Below are 26,252 nucleotides of genomic sequence, written 5' to 3'. Positions count from 1 at the left end.
TACATGGTGTAGCTCACTCTCATGGACAGGTTGGAAAGGGGACTCAGAGGGAAAATGGTTTTCCCGAGTCACACTGGAGGAGGCGGCTGAGTTCCACCACAGGGCTCTTGGGGGTGGAAGCACCTCAGCAGGGATAGAGGTTTGCTTGGGTACTAACCATCCATAAAGCTTCTGAGTCTGCAGATGTCTGGCAATCACCCAGCAGACACCAAAAAACCCTCAAATGCACTCGGGTTGAGAAATGTATGTCTGGGGCCACATGCCTTCATACTGCGCTGTGAGCCGAGTGGAGAGAAATTGTTCATGAAGCCAGGGAGCACGACAGGCCTTCTCACTTCAGAGAATGGGTAAACTGACGTCCAGAGGAAGACGAGATGCCCATCTGTATGTCGGCAGAACTAAAAAGGAAGTCATTAAAAGCTTACCCTAGGCTGGGCAGGGTGGCTCACACCTGTAATCCCAGCACTCTGGGAGGATGAGGTGGGCAGATCACCTGAGGTCAGGAGTTTGAGACCTGCCTGGCCAACGTGGTGAAAACCCATCTCTACTAAAGATTCAAAAAATTAGCTGGGCATGGTGGTGGGCACCTGTAATCCCTGCTACTCAGGAGGCCGAGGCAGGAGAATTGCTGGAACCCAGGAGGTGGAAGTTGCAGTGAGCCAAGATTGTGCCACTGCACTCCAGCCTGGGAGACAAAGCGAGATTCTGAAAAAGAAAGAGAGAAGGAGAAAGAAAGAAAAGGGAGAGAGAGAGAGAGAGAAGAAAGGAAGGAAGGAAGGAAGGAAGGAAGGAAGGAAGGAAGGAAGGAAGGGAGGGAGGGAGGGAGGGAGGGAGGGAGGGAGGGAGGGAGGAAGGAAAGAGAGAGAGAGAGAGAAAGAAAGAAAGAGAGAAAGGAAGGAAGGGAAGAAAAAGAAAGAAAGAAAGAAAAGAAGAAAGAAAGAAAGAAGAAAGAAAGAAGGAAAGAGAGAGAGAGAGAAAGAAGAGAAAGAACGAAACAAGAAAGAGAGAAAGAGAGAGAGAGGAAAAAGGGAAGAAGGAAGGAAGGAGAAAGAATGAAAGAAGAGAGAGAGAAAGAAGAAAGGAAGGAAGGAAGGGAAAGAAAGGAGGGAAGGAGGGAGGGAGGGAGGGAAGGAAGGAGGAAGGAAGGAAGGAAGGAAAGAAGGAAGGAAGGAAGGAAAGAAGGAAGGAAGGAGGGAAAGAAGGAAGGAAGGAAGGAAAAAGAAAGCAAGCTTAGCTTAGAGCTGAGTGGGCAGTCCTTCCAAAATCTCCCACCTGAGCTCTTCAGAAACAGGGCCTGGAGACCACAGTTCCTCCTGGTGCTGGGGTCCAAATGTGCGTCCATGCCAAGGTACCAGGAACAAGTCCTAGCCTCATCTCAAACGGCACTACTTTCTGAGAATGCAGCAGCCAGCAGCCCCTCCCCTCCAAGAGCGTTTTCCAGTAGGTTAGGAGCTCAGGGAGCCAGATCCAGGCCAGGCCCCATTCCCACACAAGAAAAGCCCTCCAGACCAAGCCAGCTTGACTTTTCAACATTTTATTCTTATATTTGTACAGCTATATTTTACAACGCGGTAATGCAGTTTAGACACAGCCAAACCCTGTCTCCGGAGTAGCTATAACACAAGCATGACGCAGAATGGGATGAGACAAACATTCCCAAAGAGAGTTTAGTTAGTAACAACTTCAAGTCCCTGTGTCTGCCTAGGCTTCAAAAAGGGATGGCGCACGCTCGCCCATCATTGAAAACTTCCATGAAAAAAGGCACCGTGAGGACACGTTGTACAGGTATATACAAACTGAAAACTAGAACAAAATTACACGTTTTTCCTTCTGCGGGTTTTTTTGTTCTTTTTTTTTTAATACACACTTTGTAAATTGTAAACCTTCACTTGCAAAAAAATACAAATACACTGAGGCATTTTAGACAAAATATTTTCTTACTTATACAGATGCAATACTTAAAATATTCTCTTAAGTGCTCTTTCTCAATAAAGATTCTCAGATCCGTGTCTGCCTGCAGATACAAAATCGAGCCTTTAACGCAGTTTTATATTTTTAATATATCTTTTTTAGGTTTATATATATTTATTTTATATATATATATATATTTATATATTTACAACTCTGCCATATATTCCTTCACCTTTGGTTAAAAAAATTAAAGCCCTCTCTTTTATAACATACCGAAGTCTTGTCTTTTAAAAGAATGCACATTTACATACAAAAGAAACATCTGTTCCCACGAAACATATACATTCCTCATTTTGCAGACTAAAGTCAAGTCAGAACTTTTTGCATACTCCCCGCTTTGACATAGAAAATGATTTTGCTTTTTGCTGACGTGGTTCACCTTACACATAGGAGAAGAAGCAATATTATTTTCTTAATGTTTCATGGCAGTGGGGGAGGGGGAGTTGCTATGACTCCCAATCCCCCAGGCCCCGACCCCCACCCCCCCCCCCCCCCAGCTATGATTTGCACTAGTGGATGAAAGAGGCACTACATCATGGGATGAACATTGTAAAGTGTTACAGTATCCTTTGGGTAGATTCTGAGAAGGGGCTGGAGAGGAAAAAGCATCAACACTCCATGCTTCAGCAGGCTTTGGGGAGCTCCGGAGGCAGGTCTGTGGCCGACACGCGGTATTGCACCTTGGTGTTGGTGATGGCGCCATGCTTCTGGCGCAAGTGGAGTCGCAGCTGGCTTTTGTGACGGAAATGCAGGTTACACTTCTCACACTGCAGGGACAGCAGAGGCAAACGTTAGCTGTCATCAACCCAAGAAAGGTGTCATTGCTCAAAGACCCAGAGAGGAAGATTTTCCCTGCAAGGGACTGGGGCAGCTCTTGACTCTTGGAGACCGGGTTATGAACCCATATGAATCCCAGCTTCTGCCAACAGATAAGCTAGCATCGTGCGAAGGTCCGTTCCCTGCTTTCCCAAGGGTTGTTTCTGCTTCTCCCTTGCTAGAGACGTCCTTCCCTGCCTTGACTCCACAAGTTCAAGTCCTATCCAAAACAGTTAGATGCAAACTCCTCTCATCATTAAGGCATTTCTGAATCTCTCAAGGATAAAAATAATCCCTCTTTACTTCGAACCTCTGTAAGATTTCTAGCTTTGCCACCTAGCCCTCCATGGGCTACCTCCTTCTTAAGTGGGTAACACTTTGAGGGCAGTGGCTAATTTTCTCTAAACTTTATAATCTTCCTCGTGCCTAACAGAATATACCTCTTTGTCAAATTATGCAATTAATCTGAACACATCTGGACAAATGGACTAGGCCAATCTGAATTCATGGAAATTCCGGAGTCTAGAGTAAATATTTTTAAATGCAGTTATATTATTTTCTATGGCATATATCTTAGATAAGCTAACTAAACATTAGCAAGTGGAGCTATTTCTTGATTTAATTCAATGAAGCATTTTAGTTTAGATAAAAGTTAATAAAATAAAATGAATGACTAAATGTAATGGGGTAATCTAGATGAGATCTTGAATGAGAAAGGACATTCTTAGACAAAAACAAAGAAAATGTAAATAAAGTATACACTTTAGCTTATAATTATATATCAGTATTGGTTCATTAGTTGTGACAAATGTATTGAACTAATGTAAGATGTTAACAATAGGGTAAAATAGGTGCATGTAGGAGCCTTTGGTACAATCTTTGCAACTTTTCTATAAATCTAAAACTATTCTAAAATAAAAAGTGTAATGAAATATGTTCAGGTAGAGTAAATGTTTTAAAGCAAAAATGGAAATAGATTAAGAAAAATTAAAAACGAGCAGGGACCTATGTAAAATCTCTGGTCTTGGGAGATATAAGTTTCACTGTGTCGGTGCCATTCACTGCTGTGTGTCCCAAGCATGCCATTTCTCTCTCTAGGCCTTGGATCTCCCTTCTGAATGGCCTGGGTCAATATCCACTGAAAAGTCATTCTCAACTCTGATATCCCAGGCATCTAAAATTCTAGCAAATCATTTATTATCACAGATATTTATTGTACCGTTAGGATGTGCATGCACTATCCTCAATGCTTCAATAATTAGTTAACACTACAACTCCATGATGTAGATATCATTATCAAACTCATTTTACAGGTTAGGAAGTTAAGCTACTATGAGGATAATGAATTTGCCCAAGAACAAACAGCAAGTAAGAAGATATTCACTCACTGCTAGATAAACAAGTGAACAAAAATAACCATGTCTTGCAGGTTAACCTCTGGCAGGTGGGTTAACCATTCATCGATTCATTCTTGTTCCCATCACCACCTAGAAGGACGCCATCAACACCCCAAAGCAACCAGAGGCAAAATGTACACAAATGAGCAGGCCTGAGTTTCAATAACCTTTTACTTAGAGACACTGAAATTTAAATTTCATATAATTTGCATATGGCACAAAATATTCTTTTACTTTTGCAAAAAAACATTCCTAGTTCATAGAAAGTTCAAACATTGGCACACAGGCTGTAGCTGCCGAGACCCCACCCTAGAACACTACAATCCCAGTGGCCTGTCCACACCGTCGTGCTGCACTCTGGCCACCTCCTCTTTCTTAACATAACTTTTTCTATGTTTTTTTTTTTTTTTTTTTTTTTTTTTAAACAAGACCGAGTTTCGCTCTCGCCGCCCAGGCTGGAGTGCAATGGCGTGATCTCGACTCACTGCAACCGCCACCTCCCAGGTTTCAGTGATTCTCCTCCCTCAGCCTCCTGAATAGCTGGGACTACAGGCGTCCGCCACCATGCCCAGCTAATTCTTATATTTTTAGTAGAGACGGGGTTTCACCATATTGGTCAGGCTGGTCTCGAACTCCTGACCTCGTGATCTACCTGTGTCGGCTTCCCAAAATACTGGGATTACAGGCGTGAGCAACCACACCCACCCCATTAATTAATATAACATTCTTCTTGTTCTCCTCCTCCTCCGAAGACTGTTGCTTCTCAAACACCTTAGCTCCTCTTAAATGTGCACCTAACCCAGTATGGAGTGTCCAGCAGGCACTCAGTAAGTATTTGTGAAATGAATGAATCTATGTGGAATGAATCGAATCTATGTGGAATGAATCAAATCTATGTGTTCATAGTCTGGACTCCTCCCCTCAGGCCCAGATCACCTGTTCCAATACCCCCCATTTTAAAAATGAGTCCCCTAAGGCTTGGGCCAAGGTCGAGCAGGGTGTCTGACCATCAGGCTCAGATGTAGGTCTTCCAACTATGAGTGCAGTGGTTGTCCCACTGCGTGCTTGAGACTGGAGCAAACAGTTCCACTGCCTGCCTGCTCCACCTCCTTCCCCGCCCTGCCCATCTCCGCAGGCCAGAGAGTGGCCGCAAGAGGCTTACGTACATGGTAAGGTTTCTCTCCCGTGTGGATTCGCAGGTGGCTCTTCAGAGTCTGAAGGTGCCGGAAACGGGTGCCACAGATTTCACAGGGATAGGGCTTCTCGCCAGTGTGGATGAGCACGTGGGCACGGAGGTGGGCCACCTGAACGAAGAAGAAAGCATGAGAGGTCTTCTGGGGTGGAGTGCAAGCCTCTGGGCACCCCCTCATCAGCACACATGGACTGAGCGGCCTTTCCCAGGCCACTCTGCTCACCTGTACAAATCTGGCTCCACAGGTTTCGCATTTGTAGGGCTTCTCTCCAGAGTGAATTCGAGTGTGGGTTTTCAGGTTGGCTGGCCGGTTGAACTGGGCCCCACAGATGTTGCAACGATAGGGTTTCTCACCTATTACCAAGAAAAAGGGAAAAAGGAAAGCCATATTCAATAAGGAACGTCTCCGCAGTCCCTGGCTCCTGGATTTCTAAGCAGACTGCTCCTCCCTGAGGTCACTCATGTTTTCCTTTCCCTTAGGAAATGTCAGAGAGAGAATCCAGAGGCCTGCCCCCACGCCTGCCAGCCCTGTTTCACACACACCTGCCAGCCCTGTTTCACACACACCTGCATATCTTGCAGGGGACCGGGGCCAAGAAACAAGTGGTGGCATGGAGTAGCGACAATGTCAGGTGCGGGACAAGGGAGGGGGAGGTTCCAGGAAGCCTGGGCTTTAGGACCAGCTTTGTCATTAGGGTTATCTGCCTGTGGGACCTGGACAAGTCACTCTCCTTCTCTGGGCCTCAGTTTCCCTCTCTGGAACCTGGGGGGCTACTTTAGATTACCTGGGAAGGCTCTTCTAGCTCTTTACTTGGATAAGACAGATTCACTCATCAACTCATTCACCAAGGAGACACAATCAGGCTGCTCCCATTCCTCTTTTAGAACAAACATATTTTTCCACTTGTGGCAACTACAGCTGGATTCCATTGGCAAGAGGGGTGGGGCTTGGGTCTGAGTAGATGCTCAGGCAGAGGAAACCAATAGAATGGCTGGACTTTGCTTCATGGAAAGTGTCTGGATAATGGGGCCATATACAGTATTAAGAGAGTAGATTTTAAACAACAGTCAGGCTAAGAGAAGCTATCTGGTAATGGAAGGTGAGCTAATAAGGAACAAGTCATTTGAAAAAATCAAGAGGCCTTCAGTTTTTTTCTGGCTTTACAAAAATCGAATCTGTTTGCCTCTCCCAGACTCAGTCTCCTCACCTGTGCAGTGAGATTAACACTTCTGACCTCAGCAAAGGCAGGAAAGCAGTATAGAGCATCTCAGTGGAAAGACAGAGGGTACAGGGAGTGAATGAGTCAAGCCGCTGAGCAAAAACAGGATGGGGTCGGGCCCCTCGTTCAGGCCAGGATGGGGCCTGCTCCCTGCCTTGCCCCCTCGCCTTTCTCTAGGATCCTCTCCCTGTCCTGCCCCAGTAACTGTGGAGAGGGCGGGTTGTGCGCGGCAGGGCCATACCGGTGTGGACGGTCTTGTGGCTGGCGAGGTTGCCCTTGTAGCGGAAGGAGGCCTGGCAGCGGTCACACTTGTAGGGTTTGTCACTGTGGGTCTGCAGCGTGTGCCTCTTGAGTGAGGCCTCCTCAGAGAAGCGGCAGTCACACTCATTGCAGAAGAAGGCCCCGTTCTCTGTTGGAGGGTGGGAGGGGGACACCAAAGTCAGCACGAGGAAGGGCGGTAGGGCTCTCAGGCCTCTGTCCTCTGTAGCTATCCCCTGTGCCAAACTGAGCCCCCAGCCCCTCACTCACCCACCCGACATTCATGGGAGCTTGGAGCAAAGGATCTGTGGGGACTTTACTGTTCTTAGCATTTGGTCTTAGCCAGAAAAGGGAGAAAGGAGATGGACTGAATTAAGCTACAGAAGGGAAGCTCAAACACATAGGTACTCAGAGGCCCTGCACCAGTTTGAGGAAGGCACAACAGAGATATTCTTTCCCCAAGAGTTCTGAGGATTGACTATTAAAGATAAGTTTTCAGTTTTATTTACACTTATATACAGAAGCCCTCAGGCAAGACTCTACCTCTGAGCCTCTCTGTATCTTTGTCTTCAAAGTCAGATAATAAATCCCTGTCCTGCCTACCTGACGGGAGCATATTACGTTACACAAAATAGAACACAGAGCATTCTAGGAACATAAGATATAGGTCAAATTCCATTCTACTGAAGGAGGAATTAATGATAAACACTCCGTGGTCACCCTTACACCTATCTGGATCTCATGTCTCCCAAATCCTCCTGTGAGATTGGGAGTGCAAAGCTGATGGTGGAAGTGGAAACAGAGGCCCAGAGAAAAGGAACTGGAGTGCACAGCAAAGGCAAAACAGCCATGGGGCAGGAGGGGACAGTCCCCACCCTCCCACCTAGGGGTCCATGACCCTGTGCCAAATCTCTTGGTATAAGCAGCTAATTATTTTTTTCATTTGTTGTAGTGATTTGAAAATGACAAGTCATGGTGATTTAACTCTGATTAGGTACTACTGGGCTCTATTCCTGTAGCCAGAGCTGGGTGAATAACTAGAATTTTTTTTGTCTAGTGAAAACTGGGGATGCCAATCACCGACTATCCAGAAATGCCAATTTAGTAATTCGCTTCAACTCTTTTAACTCAGCTAACATTACTGAGTTCCTACTCCATGCTAGGGACGTACTACTACCTATGGGGGATACAAGAATGAGTCAGATGCTTCTCCTCATAGAATACACAGCCTGGCGGGGAAAATAACACATACACAGGTCAGTCCCAGTAGTTTTGGTATTGAGGAATGGAGAAAGCTCCGGGCATTACAGCCAGCCCCACAAATTACTTTTGCTGGAATAAACCTGAAAGACTGTGTGGTAAGTCTTGATGACCCCAGGTCAACTCTAATACTCCATTCCTTGCTCTGGTTAGCCGACCTCCCTAAGAAGTGAAGCATGGGATGAACGACTGGTGACTCTGAGTGCCAATGGACTTCCAGTTGGGGACTGCTCCAATCAGAGATAACAGCCTAAGTAAAGTGGAGCACAACACCCATGGAGCAGAGGGGTCTTCCTTCTCCCTGACAAGGGGTAGAAGGGAAAGGGACGCACCACAGCTGGAATCCGAGTACTCAGACTGGGTCTCTCCCATCTCCTCGGGGAACGTGGGTCCGGCGGTGTGCAGGCACATCTCCGCATGCTGTGGGGACTGAGAGCCACAGGACGCGCACTTCGGTGGGTGCATGTAGAGTGGTGAGTGGCTCTCACTGCTGCTGCGAGGAGAGCCCGTCAGGGACCTGTGGGGCAGGAGTGAAGACAGCCTCAGCACCCGGGGCAGGGCCCCAAGACCACCCTCTCCTCCCTGTGTTTATGAAAGCCCAGAGGCAGCAGCTGGGCTGACCACTCAGGCTCTGAGACCCCAGAGTTGTCCTCGAGTTTATCTGCAAACAGCCTTTGCAGAAACGGTCAAACTGGCCAGGGTCAAACTGAGCCAGAGCTTCCCCGCAGCCCACAGCCTCTCTTAGTCAAAGGTAGCAGGATGGTCCCCGCCACATCAAGACCACAGGAAGTGCCTGTGGCATTTACAGAATGCTATTCTGCCCCAGAAGGGAGTTATCTCTCTTGCTATGAAAAAATATACACTACTTAAGTGTCATTTACTTCTTTACTTAGACTAACTCTGTCAATAGACACTGATTCCACACCTCTAATAGGCTCAGCAATTCAGGCAAGAAAAGAACAAACCCCTGCATCCATCAGAAGAAATGATGCAGAACCCTGCCCAGGTAACCCCTGATCTCACACCGACTGTCTCTGAAATCACCTGTTAACGATGTTATTGAGCCGGCTGGCTTGTGGGATGGTGGAGTCCTCCCCACTGGCACTGAGCTTGGTTGGGGACTGGAGGTCAAGGTTCTCAGGCTCCATGGGTGGCTGGCAGGCAGGCGGGGCGGTGTAGGCTCGTGGGGAAAGGCGGCCCAGCTCAGCCTGCTCTGGCCCCTCTGGTTTGGCATTCTGGTTGAGGTTGTTGAGCACGATGAACTTGTATTTCTTCCAGTTGCAGGCTTTGGGGTCAGTGGGGCTCTTGGCTGGAGGGGAGCCAGAGGCCTGGAGGATGCAGGCATTCTTACTGCTGCAGGACTCTGTAGGCGAGTTGGGCTGGCAGTCAGATTTCTGGGGGCTCTGTGGACTCACCAGACCCTTCCGGTTCAGGGGCGCATTGGGGGGCTCGAAATGCAAGGCAATCTCATCTTCTGAGGAGGGTCTCTCTTCTTCTTTGCTGGCCTTGTCACAGGGGAAGTAGGGGGCGTTTCGGGCTGAGGGGGCAGCAGGCTTGGGCCCCTCGGCCACACCGTAGTGCATATCACTTCGTGCCTCTTCTGGGACTGTTTCCTTGGGCGAATAGATATTGCCGTGGCACACGCCAGGGGACACCTCCAAGGCCGGCCGGCTGTACTCACCAGGGACTGGCCTGGCACTGTCGCACGGGAGGGCCCGCTCCTTGGGGAAGGGGTTGGCTACAGGCATGCGGACATCTCGAAGCTCCTCATCGGAGAAGAGGAAGCTGCTGACAGGGAGGTGGCTGTACATGGAGTAAGAGGCTTGTTGTGTGGACAGGCCACTGTACAGGCTGGGGGCAAAGGCTCTGCTCTCACACCCAGGGGCACTCCTCAGCGGCAGGCTGTTCTCCACCACCTCACGGCCCCGATAGGCCATAATGTCTTGGGGCATTAGCATCCGGCTGTTGAGGAACTCTTCACGGGGAGGCTTGATGGCAGGAACCATCTCTGCTTCACTGTGGGAGGAAAAAGGAGGAAAGACACCGGTCCCAAATCAGAACTGTTAAATAGATGACCTTCCAGGGACACTTATATAACCACATCTGTGCTTGAATTAGCTAGACATAGGTGACGTGGTTCTGGAGCAGGGAAACAGAATTACGACGCGTTTATGCTAGAAGCCTGAAAATCCAGGCTACAATTGGGAAAACTGAGGCCCAGAACAGGGCAGTGAGTTCCCGGCTCCTCATCGGAGAAGAGGAAGCTGCTGACAGGGAGGTGGCTGTACACGGGGCAAGAGGCTGGTGGTGTGGACAGGCCACTGAACAGGCTGGGGGCAAAGGCTCTGCTCTCACACCCAGGGGCACTCCTCAGTGGCAGGCTGCCTGATTAGACATGATCTTCTATGTTTAAAGCACATATCTATGCATGTGTGTGAATCTATAGCTCTTCCGATGTTATAAAATTTTATAGCTCACATAAAACTTTCAAAGCCCTTGTCTCATTTCGCCCTTGCAAAATCCTGAACGGAAGGAAAGGCAATGATTATTGCCTCCATTTTACACACAGGGAAACAGGAAAAGAAGAATTTGTACCATGTTGGTATGGCCCTTTTGGAGGCTCCTACACAAACGGGTAACCTCCTGAAGAAAGAATTTGCCCCACATGCTGATGAAAGTTTCCGACAGAACGGGCAGCAAGGTCTGCAAACCTGGCTGTGTCACTTAGCAGCCAGGTGACCCGGAGCAAGTTACTTAGCCATTCTAAGCCCAAGGCCTGACCCACTGAAAGTACTTGTAAATGACAGCAATGATGATCTTGCCACCTTTGTCACCCACAGGAGACAAAGAACTCTATCTGTATATACCTGAAGGGACATTACGTGGGCAAAATAAACAGGCCAGCTCACCACGATCACAGTTATTGGAGCTAGAACCAATCAGAAGTCTAAAGAGAGGCCAAAAGGAGAAGCTTTCTAACTGTGCACGGTATGTTGTGTGGTTCTGAGAACACTGAGGTCCTGGCTCCCGGAGGTTTTCAAACACAGCCTGGAAATCCCTTCTGTTTGGGCGAGGATGCAATCACCCTAGCGTGGCTGTATCAAATGGTTCTGAAGAAGTTAAGCTCTGAATCTCTGTTCCACTTAGCGAACCTCTTCACTTCTTTGGATCTCAAGTTCCTCACCTTTAAATGAAGGTCATGTCTTACCAACCCTTGGGTAAGAGGTTAAACTCAGTGAACTCCACTCAATTCAGTAATGTCCTGCCTAGTAGGAGCAGCGTGACATAAAAGATAAGTAAGATAGCCCCATAACCTTGAGCAGCCCACAGTCTAGTAGGGAACTAAGGCACATATGTAAATAGTTATAACAGAAGAAGGAGAACTAAAATACATATGCAAATTTAACATAGAAGGAAAGTTTAAAGCACAGGCCAAATGCTTTGCAACACAGAGGAAGAGCTGAGGGAGGAAAAGTGGTAATCAGAAAGACTTCCATGGAAGGGCTGAAATCCAAGATTGGCCCTGCAAGATGGGTTGGAAGAGAGGGTATATTAAGTGAATGGAAGAAAGCAAGATGCGGTAAAGCACAGGACACCTCTGCATAGCCACAGGAGTTAAGTGTGCCTGGGACACAAGAGTTAAGAAGAGCAGAAGTGCGCAACGAGTGGAAATGGGGTTGCAGCACATCATAGAGGACTATTTTTTCTGTGTGCATGAATTATCAAAGGTTTCTGATCAAGGACTGTCTCTGCCATCTCCGAGGCTTCTACCCAGGTACCAACTCACCTGGCCTTGATGAACTTCCGGCAAGTATCCACAACATGCTCCATCTGCAGGTACATAGCTGTGGCCATCACGGCCATGATGTTGCCCTCCCGCAAATTGAGTCGAGACGTGTACATAAAGTCCAGGAGGATGCAGAACCCCTCGGGGTTGATCTCAGGATCTAAATTGATCACACTAAGGTTGCATTTCAACTGGTCTGTGAAGATGCTATAGAACAGGCCACTGTAAAACAAACAGATGTCCCACTACAGTAGACATATGGAATCTGTGATCCACTACAGTCAGCATTGACACTCAGCCCCTCTCCCCTGGGCCCACCTCCAGAACTTCCACGGTAATCAATACTAGCTGCTGTTCATGGAGAGCTCACCAAATCAGAGAGTCATTAAGCACCTTACGCACATTATCCTTTGCTCCTTACAACCCTGCAAGATAGGTACTATCATTCTCTGCCTTTACAACTGGGGGAACTAAGATCAGAGGGGGTAAGTGAATATTCTAAAAGTCACAGGGCCTGTTTTCCTTTTAGTCTTAACGATACGGATTACCGGAGTTAAATTTAGCACTCATTTGCAGCAACTATTCTTAGTCTATCCTTGGCATAAGCATTCCCTCTTGTTCTATTGCACTTATACTTACCTTTTTAATTCTATTTTTTTTTTTTTTTAGAATTTAGGTATGAATGACAAAGAAATAAAAATATGCCTTCACCTCCCTCCTGCTTTTATCAAAGTCCTTAGATTAACAGAGGGTCAGTTATTCCTAGAAGACCCAAGTCAAACCCCAAGCAATGCCTCCAGGTGCCATGCTGTCTGGTGGTGGAAAGAGTACTCAGTTGTAAACGAGAATCCTGGGCTACCATCTTGATTCTCAATTCTACTATTTCTGAGTGAGTTGCCAGAAGTCAGCCAGACTTCCACCGAGTAGCTGTGTGACTTTGGAGAAGACACTTAGCTTCTCGGCATCTTGCTTTACTCTTCTTCAAAGTAGGAGGAACAATCGTGTCTAACTTATAGTGTTGTGCACGAATGAAAATGTAAAGGATATAGAATGGTGCCTGTCATATAGCAAGCATTCACTAACCATCGTCTATTACTTTTATATCTCTATAAACCTCTGTTATTTCCACTGTTAAAAAACAGGTGCTTACAGCAAATGTTGGATACATTATCAAACAGCAACAGGGATCCCTGATTCTACGTCATTTCCCCTCCCTGTGCTTTCTTTTTACCATCTATAAAATGAAGGCCATAGTGTAGCACGACACTGAAGGCTGCTAGGAAGATCCGGGGAGATGACATCATGTAATATAAAATTGCTTTGAAAACTCAAAATACTTGATAAACATGAAGAATCAGCTAGTTCACTCTTATTAACTCTTACATATACTCTGAACACCCATGGAAATTCAGTTGTGGCATAAAATAAATACATTTATAGCATAAAAGAACAAAATATTTCAAATTAACTTGCTTAAGCTACTTAAAGACAAAAGTTCATTTGAAATCTTTTGTCATTTTTTCACTTGGTTAACTGAAGTTACTCTCCATGTCTGCCCCAAACACATCCTTTCTTGGGGCAGTATACAACTTTTCTCCCACTATTGCTACAGAATATGACTCCTTCTTTTCTAAAAGTTGCATTCATTCATTCACTCCTTGGGAGCCTACCCTGCCAGGCCATGGTGCTGAGACCCGGAGACACAGCGAGACATCGTCCCAGATGCAGTAAAAGGCGTACATGTTTCACATTGCTTGGCTGCCACACCATCACCCTACTTTGACTCACCCACCCTTTCCTTTCAGACCCCTCACCTGCAGGCCATGAGGACTGTTTTATGGGCTCTAAACTGCTCACGGCTCACAACAATGACAACATCGGTCAAGATGTCTCGACTCCGGAGACGATTAAGGTTGAGAAGAACGTCACTGGCATGGCGGGTGAACTGGATACAGCTGTCAGCCGGCGAGGCCATTTTGTCTTCACTTGAAAAAAGAGGCCAAAATCCTGTTAATCCTCCAGAACCTGTTTCCTGCTTGCCACGGGTATCAGAGTAGGTGGCTCAGCCTCCTGAGGTACAGAGTGCAACTCGGGTCCCTTGTGTCTGATCTTTGAACAGTTCATACCCCAAGTGTGGCCATTATTCTTCGCAGTTGTAAAATGGGGAGAATAACTTTTATCCAATAAGTTGGGATAGAAAGCTCTTTAGGGGAAAGGCAAAGGGAATGAATGTTTGCTGAGTGTTTCTCCCACATACCAAAGATTCTGGCAAGCACTGAGAGGCAGTGAGTATGCTGAAATGGAGAGATGGAGACATGGTGTTTTAAGATTATCAGGCTAGACTTGTCTTCTGCTAGCTGTGGGACTTTAAGCAGGTCGTTGACTCATTTTTGGCTTTGGTTTCCCCAGATGGAAGTAGTAATGCCTATGTGGTTATAAAAATTAGAACTACATTCCTCGTCCAGAGTAGTTCTCAAAACTGACAGCTATTCTCGTACGTGTCTGATTTCATCATCTCAGTCACCACTGGTCTATCCACCATTAGGCTTTAGAGGCGCCCGACTTTTGTACCTCGAGGAGCTTGCATACTGCTGGTGAATAGCAGCTGGCTTAATCAGTTTGTACAAAGAAATAGTAAGAGAACGATTGACCATACAAATGTTAAGACGTCTAACATAGAGGTGAAGGAGTGAGGACTACGAGTGACGTAGAGGGAGCTGGTCATCCTTATCTCGTATAATGAAAGGTGGCAAAGTTCACAGAACACATGCATTGGCAAAAAGAAACGGCTCGTCCCAACATTTTAAAGCATATAATTTGATTTACTTACCCAATGCCTTGCTTCAAAGTCCAAAATTTTGCTTAAAACCTGCAGAGAAGAAAGCAAACAGGAATTGATTTAACGAATGTAAGATTGTCCACTATAGTCTTATTTTAGGACATACACATTTAGTTTTGCTTTGATAGTTGCAGCTTGCCAGCTGGTGTGGTTTTACCGCAAGCTAACAAACGTTTTCCAGCTCTGCTCTTACGGAAACAACAGGCACCCGAAGCTATGAGATAATATTGTTTTTATCCTGAGTACTAGGAGTATAATTGCATACATTAATTACTTATACATACATCCATACATACATGTATTTCCTGCTTCAAAGAAAAAAAAAATTTATACCATCCAAAGGCCACTTGAGTTTAAGGGAAAGAAAAATAAGAAAAGTAGTTCTGTCAACATTAATGATAATGATCCATCCGTGGCCTGAATATGCTGGACGCCATTCAAAGCCTGCTAAAATTTTATCTTTGAAGTCTTAGGATGATTTCACCAGGATGATAGGGCGAATATCTTTATCCTTATTTCACTGGCGATGAAACTGAGACTTAGGGGTTCACGTGGCTTGCTCAAACAAACAGCTAGGCGGTATTCCCTGCCTCTCTGAAACATTAAGAGTGGATATAGGCTCTGGAGAATACAACCTGAGATGTCTTGTCTATGTATTCCTTGAAAACCTTTGTCTTCTTTTTCAAAGTTTTCTCTCCCTGCCCTACTGGGTCTAAGACCAGACAGAATGCTATTGCCTCCAAGTCTGTGCTTCTGCCTGCTGGTAAAAGACTTAACTATGTGACTTAGCTGAGAACTGGCCAGGCAGCACTAAACCTTAAAGAGATTTAATGAAATGTGTACCTCTTCCAAACTGGCTTCTCTAAAACAAAATGAGGTGTAAGACTCTCATTTACGATCAAATGTGGGCTGAAAAGCAAGGCAGTATTTGAACTGTCTTTCCCCCTTCAAAAAAAAAAAAAAAAAAAAAAGTAGAACCTTTTAGAGCTATTTTCCGGGTAAAGAGGCCCGAGGCCAGCAAGGTCATGTTGGGCCATGTAGATGGTTAGTGGCCCGGCCCTAGGTCTTCTGGCTCAAATTCCTGTCCCCTTTCCAAATCAGCCTACGTGCTGTAGAACATGCAAGACAGCACCCTGATGTGGGTGAATCTCATTTTTAAGTTCCTTCCCCCACACAAACACTTTGCCCCATTCCAGGCTGCTGAGTCTTACCAAATGAGCACTCTAAAATGAGAGGTTTCCTTGAGTCTGTAACCAAACACTCTGACATTTCTCTGTGGTCCCAAGTGCCAGTCACTCAATCCCATCGTCTCCAAGGTTAGTGTGTGCATGTGAGCAAGTGGGGGTCTGCAGGGAAGGAAGTGGGGAAAGGAGAGGACAGAAAAAGACCAAAGGACCTATCTCCTCCTCTCCCCATCCCAACTCAAGATAGGCAAAGAGAGATATACTAACTCGGTCTTAACCAAACTTCAAGGATTTTCTCCTTTGCAAAAGAAAGCTGAAGACACATGGGAGGTTTACTTATAAACTTGCCTCTCTTCCCTCATGGAAGGGATCCTCAAACACTTCTGGAATACCTAGGCTGTTCTTTAACCAGCTTCAACCACCAGCTCGCTTGTGGATTTCCAGGCGCAGGCTTCTGGAACCACAGGAAGCCCAGATTTGCCATTTCACCATGACAAGTGGCAATGACTCACTCCAGATGCAGAATGAAACAAACAAACAAGTTCCCCTGTGTCTACTGTCAGCTGGGACTTGGGCTTTTCACCTTAAGCCTCTGCCTGACCAAAAGCAAATATACACACACAAGGCGAAGGTCCTTATCAAGCTCACTCCTTTGTAAGCCAGCTCTTCTTAAGAGGCCCTCCCCTCAACTCCCGAGCCTGTGGGCTGAGTGTGGGCAATGCTGTCACCGCCCCCACCCTAGACGCCACAGGTGTGGACGCACCACCAGCATTTAGTTTGCTTTTGTACACAGCTCTTAGTCCTTTCCCAGCCCTCCTGATTGCGTCTTATCCTTCTAACAGCCCCAATTTATCAGGAAGGGAACTGAAGCTCCAGGTGAGAAGCCTTGCCCAAGATCTCAAAGCCAATTTCCAGCAAGTCCTGGACAGGTCGCATCTCCTAGATTCAGCCATGCCACCAATGCCACACACAAGACTACCCGCAAAAACAATCTCCGAGGAAAAGCAGGGCTGTCAATGAGAAACTGACAGCTGCTGTCCCCAGACCCGGACTTCCCATCCCAATGTCCGGGCACCCCCCCCACCTCTTCCCCCGGCTCTGTAACCACCATGGGAGGGCTCGGTGTTTTCTCCTCCCTTCCTCCCTTTAGCTCCTTTGGAGCTTTCCTTGTGCATATCCAACTAGGCTCCTTGAGAAGGCAGATCCTTTAAAAAAGCTGTCCACTGAAGAAGAAAACAGGAACCAAAAATAAAAAAGCAAAGAGAGAGAAGACAGCAGCAGAAGCCAGAGAGAGAGAGAGAGAAAGAAAGAGAGGAAATGAGAGAAGAGCCAGAGGCGAGGTTAAGAGGCAGAGAGCTAGCCAATACAAAAGACCCCATCCTTTTCCTCCCTCCTCCCCTGGGCTGGCACCAGGCAGCCCCATTTTCTGCTTCACACACAAGAGCACAAACAGGAGCCCTGCGGGCCGGGGCAAGCCTGGGCAGACCTCACTACCCCACCCCGACGACACCGTACCTGTCTTCCAGAGACTGCCCGCCCCTGGGCGATCCACCTCCAAGCCCCCCGCAAGGCGAGACGGAGGCTTTGTGGAATGACTGTGGCGGCCCTTAATTTAGTTACATTCAAATAAAACTTTTCGTACACCTCGGTGGCTAACATTGTGTGTATGCCTTTTTTTTTTTTTTTTTTTTTTTTTTTTTTCCTGTTACGCCGTCAAGGCATCAGGCAATGAGGGGAATGGCACAGCCCTCTCATTCCCGGAACGTAGTCAATCTCGGCTCTGCGGATTTCACAGAACATGCTCTGCCTATCGCCGGCTCCAACGAGAAGTAACTTTCCAGGAAGCTGCCGGGCTCGGCAGCCGCCAGGATCTCTGCCTGCGCTGCGCCGGCCGCCGGGGATTCACCAGGGGAGGCGGGGCCGCCGGGGAAGGCTCGCGGGGAATACAGCACACTTTCCCCTAAATCCCTCGTCTGCGCCGAGTCCAGGGCTCTCAGAGTTCACCTAGTCCAACCTCTCACACACAACAATTTGTTAACGGGGAAGGTCAGTTAGCAGCAGAGCTGGGACTAGAACCCAGGAGTTGGAATCCAATCTGAGGCTGATATCGTGACTTTAAGTTGCCGGATTCCGAAGTTTATTTGCCTTTTTTCCTCTTTTTGCCTTCCATTCTCCCTCGTCCCCCTTCTTTTAGGGGGATGTTTGGGCTAGACTTCAAGGTCAAAAAGATGGAATCCCTAGGACTGAGAGTCTCCATCAAAGGCGCCCCAGCCAAGGTTGGAGAAAAACTAAACCGAAAGCCCCTTCCGCCGACGTTGGCAAGAACGGGAACCCAGCTCCACTTGGTTTCCGCCCAAAGTCTATAGAATAGGAGCTGCCAGGCCGTAAGGATTTCCGATTCCGATTTTCCCGAAACCGTGGAGACCCGGCTTGGACTGGGCAGAGACCCCGCCCCGACCCCCGCGCGCGCACGGGCGCTCTCCACGCTTGCTTCATCTTCCTGCGGCCCTCCCGGGAATTATAACCCTGGGGTGCCCTGCCCTATTTGGTCTCTGTAGCAAGCTCCGGAGTGCGCTTTTGGGGGTCAGGGGACGGCGAAAGACTCAGCAAACAAGGCTGCAGTCAGGTCCTAAAACTAGCCAGTGGCGCCACTCTGTGCCGCTCAGCCCTTCTGCGGCAGCGGAAAGGTCAGAGTCGGTCCTCAAAGGCTGAGACTCTTTGGCCTCAAAATTCTACATTGAGGCCTTCTTACCCCTTCGCCCGGGGGGATAAAGGTGAAAGAGAAGGTTGGGTTTTAATATGGGGTAGGGATGAGAATCTAGGAAGTTAAACTTGAGTAAGTGCATTTATTGGCAATTTGGAGTCCCGTGATTCCGGGAGCTCAAACCTAAGGGTGTTTTTACCGCTGCCTAACACTAGAGAGAGCCCTCTATCAAGGTTTGAAACGGTCCAACCCTTTCTCGCCCCTCCCCTCCTTCCCATTGACCTAGTTTGGCCAGAGCCTCCTGATTTGGAGAATGCCTTCCGCCCTTCCCCCCGCCTTTCCAGCCAGGCCGGCTGTTGGATTATTGGTAATCTAATAACTCCAATAACTCGCTGAAAAATCCAAAGGGGAATTTGAAAGTGTAAAGCACTGTTTAGGGACAAGGACAAGGAATTTTAATAAGACTGGAGCTGCCGGAGTGAACCCCGCATCAGGGGCCCTGCGGTGGGGCTCCCGGTCTCCGCAGAGTCTCTGCACGGCCGTAGACACCACCGGGGTCCGGCGGCAGGGGGTGAGGTCGGACCGCTGAGTTGTTTTTATTCTTAGGGAAAAACACTCTTCGCCCTCTTGTCTGGGGGACGGGAGGGTGCGGGAGGCGACAGTGGATAAAAGCAAATTTGATAACACGATGGCCTCGGCAGCCGCTTTAGGTAACCGAGGTGTCCGAGGACATGATGTCCTGAGTTTCATTTCTATCACGTTTCCTGCCAACAGCGCTCTTACAAGCCTGCAAGCTTCTAGGAAATGCAATAAAACAGAAGGATGTGTTTTATCATCAAGATCTGAAGAGGAGTTGCAGAAGGGACGCTCCCCAAACGCTCAGCTCAAGACAGCCTTCCAGAAGGGCTCCAAGACAATGCCAGCAAATCACGTCCCGGGGCAGAGATCCCTCGGCCATCCTGGCTGGATTGGGCTCAGCCTTTGGAAAAAAAAAAAAAAAAAGGCTGGCGCGGGAGGGGAGAGGCGTGATCTCAAGCAAACAATGCCTTTAAAAATCCGATCTGGAAAGAAGTCAGCCAAGGTCCTTATTCACGTTAATGAAGATGGAAGGCACTAACTGTCCTTGGAAAGCGATGAGTCAAACTTGACCGCGCTTCAAACACGTTCCCAGATTCGTTTCCAGCCCGAACAGAGGCGCGTTTCTCCGACGCGGCCTCCGACGGCTCCCGCAGTGGGAGAGGCTGAACTCGATCCCCGCGGACCGGGGCGGGGGACACGGCGCCGTCCCCCGCTGCAGAGCGCGCCGGCCGCCGCTAGGGGCCGCCAGCCTGCGGACGCGCGTTTGCCATCTTAAGTCACGAGCTCGGAGAAAGAAAACTTTACGGAGGAGCTATTGTGGCACAGATTCTGGCCAGTCCACATGACCCCCGCCCCCTCACGCACACATCCCCGGTTTCTCGCCAGGCTACCATGCAAGGGATGGAAGGAAGGGGAAGACAGCGGTTTCGGGATCGAGGCTCGCCCCTGCAAGTGTTTGGCCCAGGCCCTCACCACCCCCCACACACATCTAACACGCGAACCCCCGAGCTCTGAGACCCCCACCCCTCAGCACCATCTGGGCTTTTCCTGTCTATCACTGAAAATCTTAAGCCATATTTTCTTTAAAAAAAAATAACTCCTCCAAGGCTGCTGTGGAACGGTTTCCAGTGAGCGCTGGCAAATAAGGTGTCCTAAGAGGTTAAACTCCTGGTTCTGGCTGCCGCTTCTTTCTCATGGACACTTCAAAGGAGCTGAGATAAGCTTGCCTTTGACTTTCAGACGCTGGCATGAAATTCAGAAGCTTAAAATCTGGTCCTGGTTAAGTCACTAACTCACCACTAACAAGCCTCCTCGTCGGGCCTGTTTCCTCAACTGTTTAAAAAAAAAAAAAAAAAAAAAAAAAAAAGAGTTGTACGTCCCAGAGCCCCTGAGCTCCTGGAGGGCATCCTCCCACTACCGACTCCTCCTGAGAAGGGCCGCGGGGACAGGAAGATGGTGGGTTCGAAGCGGGTTATTTGTGGTTTCTCTTAGTGGAAATGGATGCTCATCGCTGAGTGACGGTGGACTGGGCGAGCAGCGAGGCCTTTCTGATTTTCATCCCTCTTGTCAAACACAACTTTGGAGGTCGTAGGCCTGGAGGGTGGCCTCCTAGCATGTGGTCAGGGTACGGCCGGCCGCCCGCCCGGGAGGTGGCACCGCGAGCCCGCCGCCCCTGGCCGCGAACTCGATCCAGCCCACCGCTAGGTGGCAGGCCGGCCCGTCCGAGAACCGCCGCGCGGCCGCAGCTTCCACTCCGATCCCTGCCCGCCCCGCTTTATTTTCTGTCTGGTGGCGGCGAGGGTGGGGGTGGGATTGCCTCTAAAAGCAAAGCTGGAAAACAGTTAATGTAGTGGATGCCGTCCCTTCTTCCCGACGCTCCCGCCTGTAGCAGCCACAACGCGGGTATCCGGAGCCGCTTTCATGTACTCTAAGTTGATTTTTTTTCCCCCGGAAAAGCTTTACGTACTGGAAAGGGAAAGTAGGCGCACTTGTCTTCAAAAGGCAGAATGGCACTCGACGGTTTGGGCAGAGATTCTTGCCAACCACTGGTCGTCCAGCAAAGAAAGTCGGGAATAAAAAACTCCTGATCGCCTCGGAGGAAAGGGGCGCTGGGGGCCGAGGCCTGGGTCCTCACTCGGGCTCACGGCGCCCAGCAAAGCGGGGGAGTTCTGGGGAGTCGGGTGTGCGCTTTCGGTGGAGCTGAGGGTCTCGGAGCGGACATCGGGAGGGTTGGGAGGGGCCGTTCCTGGCCCCCACACCGGCCTGGGCTGCCACTGCGCGGCACCCTCGCTGTGCTGGCGGCCGCGGCCCCACTTGTTGCGCAGTGCTGGAAAGCGGCACGCGCCATTCCATGTTGACTCACAGAGGGCTGCAGACCAGCCTACCGCTGCTCCACGCCATCCACAAACCTCCTCAACACACCCCCTACACACACGCCCTACCACCGCCGGCAAAACTACAGCACCTCCAGCCGCTCTGACGTTTTACACCAAAACATCCCTCACGATCTCAGCATTAGACGGGCGGCAGAATTCAGATGCCCCGAGAAGTCAATCCGAGGGGAAGGGCGGGCCACCTCCGCCTGGAGAACTCTTCTACTTAAAGTCAACCAGGCACCCTCCCCCCCCCACAAAATATATACATATATTAGAACCACGTTGCCTAGTATGACACCATCCTAGTTGGAAAGCAACATTTTTCTTCCGTACTTGATAAACTGCAAAGTCCTTTTTTTTTTTTTTCAATTAGTTTTATCTCCCTTATGTTTTCTTTTTTAAATCTCTGGGGGGGAAATAATGCTTCATCAGGTCACTTCCCAATATTTCCCAAAAATTGACTTTTGCCAATAGTTTCACCTACCGAGGGGTGGCGCTGCTGCACCGCCTCCTCTCAATCTCTGAAGTTTTTCACAACAAACTGGGTTGTGAGTGTGACTACCCTGCGGGGGAGAGGGAAGGAAGGGTTTTGACATCTATCCATGGCTACCATTTACTCAACCAATAACTGGAACTCTTCAAGGGCTCAGCAAACGACAACTTAAGAATCTAGAGTCCCATCCCTGTCCACCAAACCCAGAATAAATTAGTCTTCTCAAGAAAGCATTGGAATAAAACCCTTCAAAACTGAAAAGAAGAGGAAAGGGATAATTGGAGAATTCCCACTTTTCCTGACTTTCTCCCTCAAGTCGCCTAGTTTTGATGAACAGCATCTAGGCTTCTTGTCACTATCAACAGACCCCTAAAACTAGCCAATGCTTCAGCTTCTAGTATTGGAAAGTCTTCCAAATAGGATACTGGAAACTTCTATTTATAAACTTGGGGTGGGGGGGGAGTTGGGGGGGATATTTCCCATCTACAGGTTTCTATTTTGGCCCGAAGACTCAACTGCAGTCATTAGAGTAAAGGAATGCCCATCTCCTGATACTTATTCACCACTTCCTCCTTCCCCAGAGACAGATATCTTTTCTTCTCTTTTTAAAAAGTATATATTTTAAAGCAATAATGTGATTTCATCTCTCTCCTTTGAGCTCATGTTTGCTACCTCCAGGAACAGCGTGTGGACTAGGGCCAGATGAACTTCAACTTGGGCTGCAGATTTACGAGGTTCTGTTCCAGTGCCAAAGGCTCTTGGTAGTAAATAGTGAGCAAAACAGATACCTGTCTCCTGATGGATCCTACCGCCCCCTCTTTTTTTTTTTTAAGTTATTTATTAAAACCACACACACCTTGCAAAGAAAAAGGGAAACTGGCAGTCTGTGTAGAGGAAGCCAGTGGCATTGCTCAGAGCCACAAACTGTATTTCTAAACAGCCCTTTCCCTGGTTCCCTCTCTCCTGCCCCACTTTTTTTTTTAATCCAGACTGTGAAAAACACAGCTACTGACACTCACTTTACTTTAAAAAAAAAAAAAGAAGAAGAAGAAGAAGAAGAAGAGAAAAAGTAAAGCGTTACAAGACTTTCCTCCTGGAAACTATAAACTGATTGAAAAAAAAAATCCATAAAAGATTAAATCCTGGCGGGTTGTGGGGTGGTGGGTGGTGGGGAGATGGGAGGGGAGTGGAGATTGGCACGCTGAGGTGGTCGGGGGCCCTGTAACAGCTTGGGACTTTCAGCAAGCACCTGGTTTGGGGTCATTTATCTGCTCACCTGTCAGGACCCCCATCCCCAAACCCCAGCCACCAACTCAACCATCCAGGGAGGGAACACAACACAGAGGGTCTTTTTGCTATTTTTTTTTTTTAAATCGGTTTAGCTGTGTTTTTGTTTTCCATGGGGGAGCTTTAAAACTCATTATTGCAACACTACTTCCATTTTTCGCCAGGGTTCCAATAACACGGCATCATAAAGGCAACGCAACCCACAGTTCAAGACATTTACCACGGTCACTACATCCGGCAGTGGGGTGGCCCCTAGCTCCTGCTGCCCCCACCCCCCCTTCTCCTCGCCCGCCCCCGGAGCTCAGCCGATTTCTGAGGCTCCAACTCTGCCCACTCCCTCCCCGGGCCGCCGCCGCCGCCGCCTTCCCCCATTCTTACTCCCTCGAGGAGAGCCACAGGTTGCAAATCCAACCAACCTCGCAATCTATTTTTTGCAAAATCACTCACAAAGATCTTCCTTTCGCGCCCGCGCCCGCGCCCGCTCCTCCCGCGCCGGGTCCCCCCCAGCCAGAGCCACAAAGTGCCCTTCTCTCCTCCCGAGTCTCGCACAGAAGGAACGCGGGCTGGGGCTCGGTTCGTCTTTCTCCTCGCCCAGGGTAGGGACCTCAGGAATCTGACGCCCGGCGTCCACTACGCTCAGGCCCGCAGTTCCTTTTTTACAAAGCTTGCACCATGGGAAAAATAAAATAAAATTTAGGAAAGGGAGGGAACAGCCATTGGGAGCCAACACAGAGTCACGCAGAGCTCAAAATACAAACACCGCGGCGGCCAGAAATCCCGCCACCTTTCTCGTTCTCCCGGGCCGTCCTGTCGAGGTGCCCTGAGTCCCCCCGCACGCCGAAAGGCACCGCAGGTGCAATGCGCACCCCTTTCCCACCCACCCGAAGAAGCCCTGTCCCGCCATCAACCTCTCTCTCCTCGGGATGAGCAGGGAGAGCGCGCGGAGGTTCCCGACTCCCTTGACTACAACCAAGAAAGAATAATTTTCAAAGTGTTCAATACCCCCGCCCCCAAGCTCCCCAAAACACAGGGGCAGGGGACACCAAAACACTCGTCTCTCGTTAGGAAGATCAAGGCTCTGAAAGGAAATAGTAGACACGATACTTCATCTCATCTGGATTTATGACCAAAAACAAAAACAAAAACCCGAGGAGTTCGCTTGCATTTTTTCCTTCCAAATCTCGGTTCGGCTCGAAGGCAGGGAATCTAAAGGACCGAGGCCGGTGGAAGAGAGCCAGCGGGGCGAGCGAGCGGGCAGCCTCCCTTTTCGCCTCCCGGAGTTACCCAGAAGGACAGGGGAAGGGAAGGAAGAAGCCGCGAGGAAAAAGAGGAGGGAGGGAAGGCGAGGCCAGGAGCGAGGGAGCAAGGAAAGCAGTTTGCAAGCGAGAAAAGAGGGAAAAAACACAGCCGCACGAATCCAGAGAGAGCACAAGCCGTACGCAAGCAGCAGCAGAAAGAGCGAGAGCGCGAGCGCGCGTCCTCTCCGCGGTCCGGGGCCAGACAGCCCCCAGACCTGCCCGAATCGCCCCCCAAGCACTGTCTCGTCCTCTCTGCTCCGGCCGCCCCCTAATTCCCCTCCTTCCTCTCCTCCACCTCCTTTCCAAAAACCAAAACAGCACAAGGGAGGGTGGCAAAAGCCTCCCCAAACCGGCCGATTCACTCAAAGACAACAATAATAATAATAAATACATTTTAAAAATCTATATCCTAGAGTGGGAGAGACGTGGGACTAATCTTCGGCATTTATTTTAACACCTGACAGCTAGAATAAATAAATATATACATTTATATCAATAGATACACATAGAAAACTTGGAGCCAAAGCATTTGGCAAGAGCGGAAAAAAAAAGAATTAAAAGGTAAAATAATGATCATGAGCAGCGGCGGCGGCAGCGGCACCAGCGGCAACAGCGGCGGCGGCGGCAGCAGCAGCAGCAGCGGCGGCAGCAACAGCAATAATCACCTGGTGTCCGGCCTTTCCTAGAAACTTCTTGCATCACCACTTCTAAGAACCCCAGTTCTAAGAATCAACAGAGCTCAATTCTCGGAATTTGAGCTTCGGACTTTACCACTGCTACGTGGCAGGGGAGGACTTGGTGTCAGCTCGCAGAGATTTTTGCCTCCCCTGGCCGATAAAAAGCCCTCAAAGCCACAAGATTTTTTCACCGGCCGGCATACTTCGAGGTTCTCATCAGCAGAGCGTCTCGGATTTGGAGGTTCGGGTTCGAGGCTGGAGGGACCTGAATGTGGCTCTCCCTCCCCGGGCCCGAGACGATGGTCTGGCCTGCTCCGCCACCGTCACGTGGGCTCCTCCTCTGTGACGTCGGCGCCTTCGCTGTAGCAAAGCTCGGCCTCTGGAATTCTGAGAACTAATTTGCTATTCGGTGACATAAGAGGGGGAGTGCGCTTTGCTTTCCCGGGGTCTGGGGCTAATTCCTCCTCTCTTACCCATAAACTCAGCTCCTCGAGCTAAATGCACAAAAGGGAGCGAGAGGTTTGAACCACTGGAAAAAGTATGTTATGTATAGTAGGGTTAGAGACGCGAGTAAGAGGGGGAAAAAAAAAAAAACAATAAACACCACAGCTCTTTTCAGCTAGAATATTAAGCACCACGAGAAAAATATTTGCCAAGCAGTTTTCGGTGGGTTCATTTGCTTTATTTTTATTTAGGACAGGGGTTTTTGCTGTTGTTCTGGGGTTTTTTCTTTCTGGCATGGTGGCTTGGGATTTTTGGTTGCTGTATTTTGATGGTTTATGGATTTTTGCTTCTGATTTTTTGCCTTTTGCAAGTTTGTGGTGTTACGTAAATCATAGGATCGGCATCGGTTGGATTTTTTTGTGCGTGCCTTTTCTTTCTCTATCTAATCTCTCAAGCGTTTTAAAGAAGATG

At 48.7% G+C, this 26,252-nt stretch overlaps 1 protein-coding gene and 1 long non-coding RNA gene across 6 annotated transcripts in view; one reads left to right on the top strand and one right to left on the bottom strand.

The window, feature by feature from the left end:
- The window catches only part of LOC116564880, a 30,732-nt gene extending 18,118 nt beyond the window's left edge, over positions 1-12,614 (top strand). The window contains exon 3 of the long non-coding RNA XR_004275144.1: positions 12,571-12,614. This is a non-coding gene — a long non-coding RNA (uncharacterized LOC116564880). The remainder of the gene's footprint in view (positions 1-12,570) is intronic.
- Positions 1,519-25,636, bottom strand: BCL6 (BCL6 transcription repressor). Of its 5 annotated transcripts, XM_032298278.1 has the most exons (11): positions 20,504-25,313; positions 17,440-19,425; positions 14,732-14,770; positions 13,716-13,886; positions 11,902-12,123; positions 9,159-10,130; positions 8,447-8,631; positions 6,838-7,005; positions 5,600-5,730; positions 5,351-5,488; positions 2,342-2,738 (listed from the first exon to the last, which is right to left on the bottom strand). In XM_032298278.1, the coding sequence occupies exons 4-11, from the start codon at positions 13,874-13,876 to the stop codon at positions 2,595-2,597; spliced, it is 2,121 nt and encodes a 706-aa protein (XP_032154169.1). In that variant the 5' UTR covers positions 13,877-13,886; positions 14,732-14,770; positions 17,440-19,425; positions 20,504-25,313; the 3' UTR covers positions 2,342-2,594. The 5 variants fall into 5 exon arrangements, with proteins under 5 accessions (XP_032154167.1, XP_032154169.1, XP_032154171.1 ...); XM_032298276.1 differs by lacking the exons at positions 17,440-19,425; positions 20,504-25,313 and adding an exon at positions 25,326-25,636 and having other exon boundaries at positions 1,519-2,738; XM_032298280.1 differs by lacking the exons at positions 17,440-19,425; positions 20,504-25,313 and adding an exon at positions 25,533-25,600.
- Positions 25,637-26,252: the final 616 nt, after the last annotated feature.

Source organism: Sapajus apella, unplaced genomic scaffold (genome assembly GCF_009761245.1).
Source record: "Sapajus apella isolate SASKATOON/1434 unplaced genomic scaffold, GSC_monkey_1.0 scaffold38, whole genome shotgun sequence".
NCBI classification, from domain to species: domain Eukaryota; kingdom Metazoa; phylum Chordata; class Mammalia; order Primates; family Cebidae; genus Sapajus; species Sapajus apella.
The sequence above is the reverse complement of the archived record's forward strand: the minus strand, read 5'-3'. Positions and strand labels throughout refer to the sequence as shown.